This window comes from Vulpes vulpes, chromosome 13 (assembly GCF_048418805.1).
Source record: "Vulpes vulpes isolate BD-2025 chromosome 13, VulVul3, whole genome shotgun sequence".
NCBI classification, from domain to species: Eukaryota; Metazoa; Chordata; class Mammalia; order Carnivora; family Canidae; genus Vulpes; species Vulpes vulpes.
In genome coordinates, this window is record NC_132792.1 from 39,908,729 (window position 1) to 39,921,285 (window position 12,557).

At 41.1% G+C, this 12,557-nt stretch overlaps 1 protein-coding gene across 2 annotated transcripts in view; it reads right to left on the reverse strand.

The window, feature by feature from the left end:
• Positions 1–12,557, reverse strand: part of INTS8 (integrator complex subunit 8) — a 60,068-nt gene extending 47,511 nt beyond the window's left edge. Inside the window, exons 1-7 of one of the 2 annotated variants that reach the window (XM_026013783.2) lie at positions 12,130–12,400; positions 10,165–10,339; positions 7,305–7,445; positions 6,920–6,991; positions 6,030–6,081; positions 4,955–5,137; positions 1,011–1,118 (exon numbers count right to left, since the gene is read on the reverse strand). In XM_026013783.2, coding sequence (XP_025869568.1) covers positions 1,011–1,118; positions 4,955–5,137; positions 6,030–6,081; positions 6,920–6,991; positions 7,305–7,445; positions 10,165–10,339; positions 12,130–12,259 — 861 coding nt within the window. In that variant the 5' untranslated portion in view covers positions 12,260–12,400. Of the gene's footprint in view, positions 1–1,010; positions 1,119–4,954; positions 5,138–6,029; positions 6,082–6,919; positions 6,992–7,304; positions 7,446–10,164; positions 10,340–12,129 lie in introns of both variants that reach the window. The other variant, XM_072734297.1, reaches the window with a different exon arrangement.

Consider the following 12,557-nt stretch of genomic DNA (forward strand, 5'->3'; position numbering starts at 1 on the left):
GTTTAGAGTTTCCAGGCCAACACAAAACGTAGATACCTAAGTAGATATGACAATTGAGATATTAACACTGAGAGTGAACACTGTGAAAAATGAGTTTAAAATATTTAAAAATACATAAGAGAACAAATATGATGAGATGCCTGGGCAAAAGTAAAATGGGGATTCTCAATAGGTCTAGAATAGATGTAAAGTAAATCTCTTGAGCATTTAATCAATTTCGATGAGAGACAGAAACGGGAATTTTTCTAGGGACCAAGCACATGAAAACCTAGTTATATACTTTAAAATTCAGTTGCAGGAATCATAAAAAGAAAAATTCAGGTGATATATATATGAAAAAGTTCACTCTTACTAAGAATTCAGAAATGCAAATGTTTAAAAGTTATGGTTATTTCACCGTTAGCAATTGGGAGGGGGAAAAACAAAAACACCACATACACCTCTCACTACAGATCAGAGTCACCTGAGTGAAATGTACCTGGAAAGCAACTTGGTTTTAAGTTTCAAAGCCTTTATCAAATTAGTAACCACTAACATGATAATTCTATCTGTAGGAATTTAACTTGAAAGTATCTAAAAACCAAAAAAACCATATGCTTGGAGACAGAAATATTACAGCTTTATATATATTAAAAAAAAAAAACAGCAGCAAACATAAATACCCAAATACTAGGGAAATGAAGTAAATCACAATATCCCTATATAACAAAAGAGAATACATTTAAATACCAAAAGATTTAAGTATAATAACAATATAATATATATAGTTAGTCTAAGCTCATCTGTAATAAAAACAAAGAATGGAAACAGGAAGAAAATAAGCTAAAATGACAAAGGGGTAATTTCTAGGCAGTAGTATTACAGAGTTTCAAAATGTTTTCAGTATTTTTTAAAACTTAGCAAATGTACTACAATAAACACTTATTTTTATTATCATCAGAAAAAGTAAAGCCAAAAAGTATAGACTTTTTAAGGACTGAATGTTATGTGCCTTTTATCACTGTATTTACCTCTGCAATTAGTTCTTTGGTTCTAAAAAACTTTTCTCTGGCATTTTCATAGACAGCTGAATTTGTGGAGCCTTGCTGGAAGTATGCTGCACCCAAATCATAGCACACCTAAAATTGTAATGAGTATCAATTTGCTTATTAGTAACTTTCCATTTTTAAGAGCTGACAAAACTCACAATTATGTTTATCTCAGCGAAACACATTTCAGTGAGCAATGAAACAATGTTCTTAGTCACAAGCAACAGAATCCAGTGGACTGATTTCAGCAGAAAACAGATATAACAGGTTAACATTTCAGGTGGCCTACAGAATTAATAGACCAAAGAATCAGACTTGAAGGGAGACAAGAAGCCAAGATGAGAGCCAGAACTGACCTGTGAGCACTGCAGCCATCGCAACACTAGACTCCGATGCTCTCAGCAGCCACAGCCACCAGCACTGCAGAGAGCAGCAGCTAGCTACACGCCTGCTAGGGCTGCCCTGGGATAGCTAGCTGCTGCTCTGGAAACCGGATTTTACTGTCACCACTGCTGCTATTCACCGTCGTAATGGATTCTCTATCATCTCCACTTTTCTTTTTTACGATTTTGAGAGAGAGAGCGAAAGAGAGCCCACATGCGCGTGGGGAAAGGGGCGGAGGAGACAATGACCTGAGCCGAAACCAAGAGTCTGACCCTTACCCGACTACAGCACCCAGGTGCCCCAATCTCCACTTCTTTTTAAAGTGGGGGAGAGCACCTGACCGACCAGAATGAAATATTGAGAAATTTGAATTAATGACTATAAAAGGACTGAAAAAGACAAAAAAAAAAGTTACTAATAGAATTTCTGTATTTCTTCAAGAACATTCTTAAACTGATGCCAAGATTCCATCAAATGCAGAAATCAAAGACTCAGCTTATTTAATTCAACTTGAACGTTTTATGGACAGAGCAAAGCCCAGAAGGGGACAATGTCTGCCTAAAGACATATAACCAACTACTGGCAGAGCCCAGGCTTGAACCTCGATCCCATAGCTCCTTATATCCTGTCCCAAGTTTATTCTACACATCCTGACAGGTTTGGGAGTTTTTTGTTGGTTTTTATTTTAAGATTTGAGAGAAAGAGGGAGAGCAAATCTCAAGCCAACTCCATGCTGAGCATGACGTGGGGCTCAATCCCAAACCCTGGGATCATGACTTGAGCAGAAACCACGAGTCAGATGCTCAACCAGCTGAACCACCCCAGTGCTACAATAGATTTTTCTTTAAAAAGTTTTCAAATTAAAAAAAAAAAAAAAGTTTTCAAATTATTCCAAATAGGAGAAAGTTCAAATCCCTTGGCCTACTCTTCAAGGGTCTCAGAATCTGGACTAACTTCTCTCTCAAAATCTCTCTATTCTCCTCTATTTCAACCACACCAGCCTTTTCAAGTCCCCATTCATATCAGATCTTGGACATATACTTTCCTGTATTTCCCCTCCCTGTATTTCCATCTACACAAAACCAATCTTAGCTAACATATTCTTGTTCCTCCTCCAAACTCCTAACAGTCTGATATCCATTAGAACTACCCTTTATTGATAAGCATGATATATAGAACTAATCAGGATATATTCTTCTCAGCCTCTATGATACTGCTTTCCACTACTTAATCCACATTAAATGTTTGGCTGATTTTCACTCTAGAGTGCTTCCTCCCATCTGGGACAAAGTGGTGCTAAAGAAGATTTTTAAAAAGGAAATGGATATACAGATATGTATACACACATGCACACATACATATTATAGTTTCATATAGTTCCTCTCTCCAAAGATAGATTACAAGATATCAGAAGGATATTTTCAAGTATTACTATATTAGCCATTAGAACAAGTTTTTATTTTTAATTCTTCTTTTTTCAAGATTTTATCTTTAAGTGGAGCACGTGGGTGGCTGAGGTTGAGCGTCTGCCTTTGGCTCAGGTCATGATCCCAGGGTCTGGGGATCAAGCCGGGAGTCTGCTTCTCCCTCTGCCTGTGTCTCTCTCCCTCTCTCTGTGTCTCTCACGAGTAAATAAATAAAACCTTTAAAAAAAATTATCTTTAATCTCTATACCCAATGGGGCTCCAACTTAGTTACTTGAGTCACATGTTTCTCCAACTGGACCAGCCAGACACCCCCATTAAAACAAGTTTAACTTCTAGGGTCACCTGACTGGCTCAGTACAGCATGTGACTCCTGAACCCAGGGTCATGAATTCAAGCCCTCAATTTAAAAAAATAAAGAATTCTAGGGGCACCTGGGTGGCTCAGTGGTTGAGCATCTACCTTAGGCTCAGGTCGTGATCCTGGGGTTCTGGGAGTCCCAAATCAGGTTCCCCACAGGGAGCCTACTTCTGTGTCTGCCTATGTCTCTGCCTCTCTCTGTGTGTCTCTCTCATGAATAAATAAAACGTTTAAAAATAAATATATAAAACATTTAAATTCTATAATCAAGAGACAGGCAATAGGTTAAAAACAAAAAGCCTGATAATAAAGCTGCCCTGAAGGACAATAAAAACTTTCAGTTTTACTGGGGAAAGAATGTAAAGATTTTCCTTTTGAGTCAGGTATATTTCTGTAATGTAAAGAATGCACTTTAAACATTAACATGCCAGGAAGTGAATATTGCTATTAATTTGCCATTCAGGACACAGAATTAGGACTCAGCTACATAATTAAGAGAATATTTGACAGCTTACCAAGCACACTGAGATGTTTTGTTAAGAGTTGTTCTCTTTTTCAGGTTCTATCACCCCACTCTATAGTGAATATCAGAAGTATTAACAATAATTTTTAAACAGACTCCCAGCGATTACAAGATACTACAGTGCCAGAAGCCCTCCTATACGCAAGTTTCATTAACAATTTAAAGACATTACTGTCAATCCTCACTACTCCTATTCCAACCATAACCTCCATCTCACCAGGTACCAAAAAAGGACTACCTTCAACTCTGCAACCAGCTAATCTGGAAAGGCACCTCCAGACACTGCCCTAGCTATTCCCACCCGTTTCAGAACGGGAAACAGTGATGCAAGAAATCATGCAAGGGGCACCCATCAAGAAATCATGGCTCAAGGGGTAGAGCATGTGACTCTTGATCTCTCGGGGTTGGGAGGTCAAGCCCCACTCTGGGGGCAGACTTTACATTAATTAGTAGATTAATGAAAAAAAAAAAAACTGCCAAATCGTTTCAAAAAAGAAAGCAACATGCCAACTAACACAAAGAAGAGCATACAGAATGTAAGATGCACTATCCTCGTGGCCCTCTTTAGGCAGATTTTGAATACTTTACAATTTCTATTATACTAAAGATCTTGTGCTACAAAGTGAGGAAGATGCAAAATACCCATTAAAAAAGAGATACCTCAGAGAGTTTACAATCCAGCAGAGAAACCGACAACATGAATCCATAAGATATCTCACAACATCAACTGAAAGTGATCAAAGGAGCTAGAGCCCAGAGTTACAGAAAGCAGACAACCTTAAGATCCTTAAAGAAACTACTTTCTCTAGAAGCCTATATTTTTCTTTCTTTTTTTTTTTTTTTTAGAAGCCTATATTTTTCAAAGCACAATATTTGTTTTGCAGGGTGGGGTTTTTGTTTTTTTGTCTAATCAAATATCTAATAATATCAATGAACTGTAAAATCAGTTACATGCTCACTGTATTCTCAGTATTTCAACTCTGTATCATAAACATGACTGGGAAACAATTTCAGAGGTGATAAAATCAAATAAAATTTCCCTTCCACTTCTTTTAGAAAAATTTCAAGTGAAGTCTTATAAAATTTACAAATTAAATAGGATTCAAAGTTTTAATTGCATCTTAAGTCAAAATGAAAGAGACAAAGGCAGAAATTCTAATTAAAAATACTAGAATGATCTCACTTAAGATTTTCCAAAAATTTGCCATATATTGATTAAATACAGATATAAATACCTGGCATTGCATCTCCTCAGTTTTGATTTTCAATCCAGCGGTAGAACTCTCAGTTTCTCCATTTACCATGCCTGGCTCCACTGCCAATAAATCTAGAGTTCTCATTGTGTGGACATAAAGATCCTTGTTTAATTTAAGGGCTGCCTCCAGTACCAAAATAGAATCAGAAGCTTGCTCTTTTAGCTACAAAAATTCAATTAAAAAATTATTAAAATACAGAAACCACAGAAAATTAACCAAAATATATTTACAGGATATTTCGTAGCTTGTCCTAAACTATCAAAAAAAATTTTAACACAGCAGGAGTACAAGTAAATGTGCCGAGATAGTTATCTTAAATTAAAAAAAAAAAAAAGATACAAAGTTCCTATTGTGAAAATTAGAAATACAAAGTGAAAAAGATACTTTTTTTAACAGAAAATTTAAAGAAAAATGCTTTAAAGATTTGCTTCCACTGACTTACTCAAGAAATGTTTGTATGCTTCAATGTATCAGCCATTTTAGTAGACACTCATAACAAAAATAATGCAGGTTTTTTTCCTTCCACATTCAAAATACTATGGCACATTAATTTTATACAGACACAGAACACAGAACAGTCTTATCTTCCCTCTCCTTTCCTAGCTCCTGGACTTTACATAGTATCTCTGGCACCGTAGGTGTTAAAGAATTACAGAGATCATTTTCAAATTATGGAAACGCCCATGTTTCTTTTATATTAACTAGATTTTAAAAAAAGCTAATAGTTTTCTGACTGCAGAAATAATTTTAAAATATAAGTAACGTGTTTATTGTAGAATTTTGGGAAAATTATATAAAGATATCACCTGAGTGATTTCTCTTACCTGCTCAAGTATCACAAAAATTTGAAAACAGAATTGGTGGCAAAGCACCACCATTAATGCTGAAAAGCTGTACAACTTACAATTATTACCAAACTATGTTCTTAAAAGTAAAAACCTGTCATTGCCTCTAGACCTTGCCAACTCTCATATACCTAAGGTTATAAGAAGTATGTGAATGTGCTCTGCACGTGCCCCAGAAATGTGTAAGTATAACTGATGCCGATACTCACTACTTTCAAAATGTTTTCTGTTAGCTCTTTCTCCTGTTGCATCTGATTCATACTGAAAGAGAAATGATTGAAAAGTATCAAATGTTACTCAAAAGACTGAAAATTCTAAACTTCAAAGCATTATTCTTGAAAGTGAGGTGGAATTTAAATAAAAATGTTCCTAATGCTATTTCTTTTCATGCTTAAAAAAACAAAAACAACTCGGTGCATAGGTGGCTCAGTCAGTTAAGCATTCAACTCTTGATTTCTGCTCAGGTCATGATCTCAAGGTCCTGGGATGGAGCCCCCAGTCAAGCTCCATGCTCAGGGTGGAGTCTTCTTGAAGATTCTCTCCCTCTGCCCCTCCCCCCTACTTGCACACACTCTCTAAAATAAATAATTCTTCCAAAAAACAAGACAAAAAACTCCCCAAAACTCAATTATGATGCTTATTTAACCATTATTTTCCTATTTGCTTTGTGTTAAAAAAAATAGTAACAATCCTCAATTTAAGACTAAAACACTGACAGCAAAAACTCATCTATATCAAGTTAGAAACTATGGTCTAAGGTGCTCTAAAACGATTTCCCTATATACAGAATACTTATTCGAATAACTTAATTACAAAAGAAAATTTCACTACTTCGGAGCAGGTGAGCTAACACTTACTAAAGACAAAAGGCACAATTCACAAAGTGCTGGCTCCCCTCATCTTTCTATAGCTCTCTACTCTGGATATCCAGAGCCCTACCTGATTCTTCCAAATCCTCCAAAGCTACCTGCCTGCAAGCCTTCTGCCTTCTGGGTTCTACTTTACACTTCTGTACCAGGGTTATTAAAAACTTGCAAGAAATTTTTTTTTTAATTCTGATGAAAAAAGTACCAAGCAAGGGTCATATCTGCCAACTTACACACTTAACTGAGGAGGTCCAGGTTTTGCCTGTTTGACAGGAAAACTACTTTGGACAATTGTCCTAATTGCCCTGAAGAAAAAAACAGAAAAAGAAAATTTAATACATTATAAATATCACTTATTTTTTCAAGTATTCCTTAGTACATTTGTATTATAAATTATCTAAGGTTTTAATTCACATAAAAACTTCATAAATCATCCACATTTTTATCAGAATGCTCTTCTCAACTATGCAGTCACGAATTTTCTCCACCCTCAGACTAGTTTTTAAGATCCTCCAAGAGATCTCTAGGGTATGAGACCCTTAAAAGCATAACCCTGAAAGCCAGAGGGCAACTCAACAGAGGCTGCCCAACACATTTTAGATCTATGAAAAAATTTACCATCTGTTGTAGAGAAGTATAGCCATGGCAGTGGTTGGAGGTAAAGTAGCCAGATCCATGTCCACATGCTTTGTCCCAGGAGGAACTTTACTGATGCACAGCAATTCATTTAGTAGCATATTCAATACTGGAACAGACAAACTTAAAAGAAAGAAGCAGAAAGTTCATATCTGCATAAGAAGCATAAAACATACAATTCAGTATTTTCACTAAAAATAATTACATTGTTAAAGGACTAAATCCACGGGGCCATTTTATTAACCTGTCTCAACAACTTATATGAAAGTACTCAAATTCAAAATATTTTTTTAGGGGATCCCTGGGTGGCGCAACGGTTTGGCACCTGCCTTTGGCCCAGGGCGCGATCCTGGAGACCCGGGATCGAATCCCACATCAGGCTCCCGGTGCATGGAGCCTGCTTCTCCCTCCGCCTGTGTCTCTGCCTCTCTCTCTCTCTCTGTGACTATCATAAATAAATAAAAAATTAAAAAATATATATATTTTTTTAAATCTCATTATGAGGGACGCCTGGGTGGCTCAGCAGTTGAGTGCCTGCCTTCGACTCAGGGCGTGATCCCAGGGTCCTAGGATCGAGTCCCATATCGGGCTCCCTGCGAGGAGCCTGCTTCTCCCTCTGCCTCTCTCTCTGTGTCTCTCATGAATAATTTTTTTTTTAATCTCGTTATGAAAACAAATTATACACAAAAGTAGTCATAAACAATGAACCCCCAAGTGCCCATTATTCAGTTTCAACAATTAGCAACTGATGGCTCATGTGGTTTCATCTCTTCTCTCACCTACTTCCATTCTTCCCATACTATTGTGAAGCAAATTTTTAACATTAAATCATTTTTTCCTTAAGTATTTCAGAACAGATCTCCAAAAAATTAACAGGAGTGCCTGGATGGCTTAGTTGGAAGAGCATGTGACTCTTGATCATGAATTTGAGTCCTACTTTGCATGTAGAAATTACTTAAATAAAACTTAAAAAATTAATATAGTCACAGGATTAATTTCGCATCTAAAAAGTTTTCAGTTGCTTATTAAATATCCCTGTGTTCAATTTCCAACTGTACCAAATACTTTACACTTTCTTTGTACACATTACTATCTCTTGATATGCTCCCCCTCAGATTAAAGAATTTTCCTTTAATTCTAATGCTTAACGCTAAAAAAAAAGTCTTTAAACACTACTAGAGAGAACATAAACTAGTACGACCCTCTTGGAATGCCATCCGGCAATATGCATCATGGGATTTAAAAATGTTTATACCACCTGAGTCAGCAATTTAATAATCTGTACTAAAGATATAACCAAAAATTCAGATAAAATTTAAGGCTGTGATTTACTAGAATGAAAAACTGAAACAAACTAAATATCAATGGAAGAAGTTAATAAATTATCCACATAAAAAAAAACTATCCACATGATGGAATTATCTCCAAAAAATAAAATGGGTAAATGTTCATTGTTATGTGGGGGAAAATGAAAAAGAAGGGGTGCCTGGGCGGCAGAGTCAGTTGGGCATCCAACTCTTGGTTTTGATCAGGTCATGATCTCAGGGTTGTGGGATTTGATTCAGCAGAGAGTCAACCTGAGATTCTCTCCCTCTCCTCTGTCTCTGTGCCCCACTCATTCTCTATAAATAAATAAATAAATAAAAAATACACACACACACGGAGAGGGGCGCCTCACTGGCTCAGTCAATAGAGCATCTGACTCTTGATCTCGGGGTCATGAGTTTGAGCCCTACATTGGGTACAGAGAATAATTTAAAAAAAAATAGAACCCCATGTGTCAGGATCCCTGTTCAGCAAGAAGTAGGCTTCTCCCTCTCCCTCTGCTCCTCCTGTGCCCCACCCATACTCACTCTCAACTCACTCTCGCTCTCAAATAAAATCTTTTTTAAAAAACAGAAAAAAAACAACAAAAATTATATAAAAATGTTAGAAGTACTTGTCTCTCTATTATTTCCTGGTTTCTGTATTTTACTTTCTCTTTAAATTGTGAGAAAAAGGGGGATGAACATAACCTTCATAGTACTTATTAACAAATAAGCACTGACTAAGATATTTTAATAGTTTAGTAGATAGTGATTGATCAGTAAAAATAACTGAATTCTGGATGGCTCAATGGTTTGAGTGTCTGCCTTTGGCTCAGGTCGTGACCCTGGGGTCCTGGGATCAAGTCCCACATCAGGCTCTCTGCATAGAACCTGCTTCTCCCTCTGCCTGTGTCTTTGCCTCTTTCTGTGTCTCTCACAAATAAACTTCTTAAGAAACTTAAAAAAAATAACTGAATTATTTAACAGCAAATCATCTATACTATGTAACAACTATCATTAATTTTCATTCATTTTCTTCAGATACGTAAAAATAGACTAAAACATTTAAAACCGTTTATGTGTGGATTTTCCCTAGTTATCACATCAAGCAATGATTACCTCATTATTAAGTTCATGCTTTATTTTTATTTTTTAAAGATTTTATTTATTCATGAGAGACACAGAGAGAAAGGCAGAGACAGAGGCAGAGGAAGAAGCAGGCTCCATGCAGGGAGCCCGATGTGGGACTGGATGTGGGACTCAATCCCGGGTCTCCAGGATAATGCCCTGGGCTGAAGGCGGTGCTAAACCGCTGAGCCACCAGAGCTGCCCAAGTTCATGTTTTAAAAGGCAATTTAAATGCACCTAACATTCAAAAACTTTACACCTTTTGAAAGCAGTTGCAATATTTTACCAAGAATATAGAGAAAAATAACTTGCACTTTAGGGCCTGATTACCATAAAAGCATATATAGAAATAACCCAAAATATCTAAGTAGAGCTTCAAAAACATATTTCTTTTAAATATTATGTACCTTTTCTCTAGTATGTCTAAATCCCACTTCAAATGCGCAGCAACTTTAAGAGCAAGCAGTTTTAAAATACGATTTCTCTTGTTATCAGGTGGAGGTTGCACCTGGTTTTGCTCATTAACTGAAGGTTTGGAAGCCTGTTCCAAAAACTGAACGATAAGTTGAACTGGTGCAGGATCTAGGATTTAAAAGAAAATGAATTCTTAAGTTTAAGTTCTAATTGTGAAGATGCAAAAAGTTTCACTGTATTGGTTTTTGGCCACAGAAAGAATTCCAAGAGCTGTGTAGTTATAAGGACTAAGGAATAGGATTTCTAAGAGCTATGTTTGGGATTGCAAGGAAGACCAGGAAGGGCGGGAAGGAGAATGGTGATCAGACTGGTGCAGAAGAAAATACATCACAACAAAGAATACAATGGTCACGGATTTCCAGGTCAGCAAATTAGAAGACAGACAGTTCTAGACGCCTGGGGGGCTCAGTGGTTGAGTGTCTGCCTTCAGCTCAGGGCATGACCCCAGGGTGAGTCCCACATCTGGCTCCCTGCATGGAGCCTGCTTCTCCCTCTACCTGTGTCTCTGCCTCTCATGAATAAAACAATAAAAATTAAAACTTTTCTCCAAAAAAAAAAAAAAAAAAGAGAGAAGACAGACCATCTATGGAACTGTTTTAACAATTAGTGGGACCTGCATCAAGTTACCTCTCTGCACCTGTTTCCATCATGCAAAATAGAGGACACCGCCATCTACCTGAGGTTATGACGACTGAATTAAATGAGATAAAACATGAGCAGCATTAAGCCTGCCCCTGGAAAGCACTCAGTAACTGTGGGAGAAATGATGAATTCAAAGAACTATGGAAGGATCCAGGGGATGAAACCATGGCTGTGGCAGAGTGGTCTCCACCGCTTTGGGCTCAAGGAGACTGAACGAGCTACATCTTCAAGAACTTTGGGAGCAAAACCCTATCGAAGAAACTTCTTTTTCACGCCCCTCCCTCCATCCAGAAGCGCCTGGAGGCCTCCTCCTTCCCTGGGATATCAGCCTTCCCTATTCGTCCAGCCGTTCCCACGTTAACTTACAGCCCAACCTCCCTGAAAACCAGAACGTTCAAAGGACCTAAGATGATAAGGAGTCCGCGTGGGGACCAGCCCCCCCACAGCAATTTCTCTCCCTCAGCAAAGCGGCCTCAGGCCGGAGTCCCGCAGCGGGTGTCCCAGCCCCCCTTCCCCCAACCCCGCGGGACCTCCTCCCGGAAGCTAAGACCCCCAAGAGTAAAAGGACAAGGGGGGTCGGGGCTTTGCGGTGTCAGCCCTCCCCGCGCCCGGCTCCGGGATGCTGAAGGCTTAGCGACGGTCGGGGGGTTGGGGAGTCGGAGATCGGGGGGTCGAGGATCGGGGATCGGGGATGGCGGGGTCGGGGATCGGGAGGTCGGGGATGGGGGGGTCAGGGAGTCGGGGATGGGGGTGGGGGTCGGGGATCAGGGGACCGGGTATCCGGGGGGCCGGGGATCGGGAGGTCGGGGATCGGGGCGTCGGGGACCGGGGGTCGGGAATCGGGGAGTCGGGGGCCCGGGGATGGGGGTGGCCTGAGATCGGGGATGGTGGGGTCGGGGATCGGGGATGGTGGGGTGGGGGATCGGGGAGTCGGGGCGCCGGGAATCGGGAGGCCGGGGATCGGGGCGTCGGGGGGCCGGGGTTCGGGGGGGGTCGGGGATGGGGAGTCAGGGATCGGGGGGTCGCGGATCGGGGCGTCGGGGGGTCGGGGATCGGGGTGCCGTCGGGGGGTCAGGGGGCCGGGGACGGGGTTCGGAGCCCGGGGGACGGGGTCGGAGTCTGGGGTCGGGTATCGGGGTCGGGGTCTGGGTCCGCTCGGAGCTCGGGAGTCGGAGCGGGTATCCGGGTCGGGTCCCGGGGGTTGGGTCCGAGTATCCGGGTCGGGTCCCGCCCCCCCGGGCCGGCGCCCCGCCTACCCGGGCAGGGCTTGCGCAGGTGCTTCTCGAGCAGCGACTCCTCCAGCAGGAACTCGAACCAGCTGGTCTGCGGCGGCGTGCAGGGCCGGCTGGAGGTGGCCGCCTCCCGGTCCGCCGCCTCCGCGCTCATCCTGCCCCCGCCGCCGCTGCCCCCGGGGGCGCTGCCCGGCTCCAACCTGACCTCGCGCGCCTGCGTCTCCGCCTCCGCCTCCGCCTCCCGCCTCGGAGCCGCCGCACCTCCCGAGCCGACGCCGCGCTCGCACCGTCCCGAGGCCCGCACAACCCAAAATGGCGGCGCGGCCCGGGCGCCTAAGGCCCGCCCCCCCGCGCCGCCGCCGCGCCTCTGGGCCAATCGCTGTCCGACTTGTCGAGAGGGGGCGGGGCCGAGCCCTGGGCCACGCCCCTCGTGGTTGCCATGGGAGACGCCC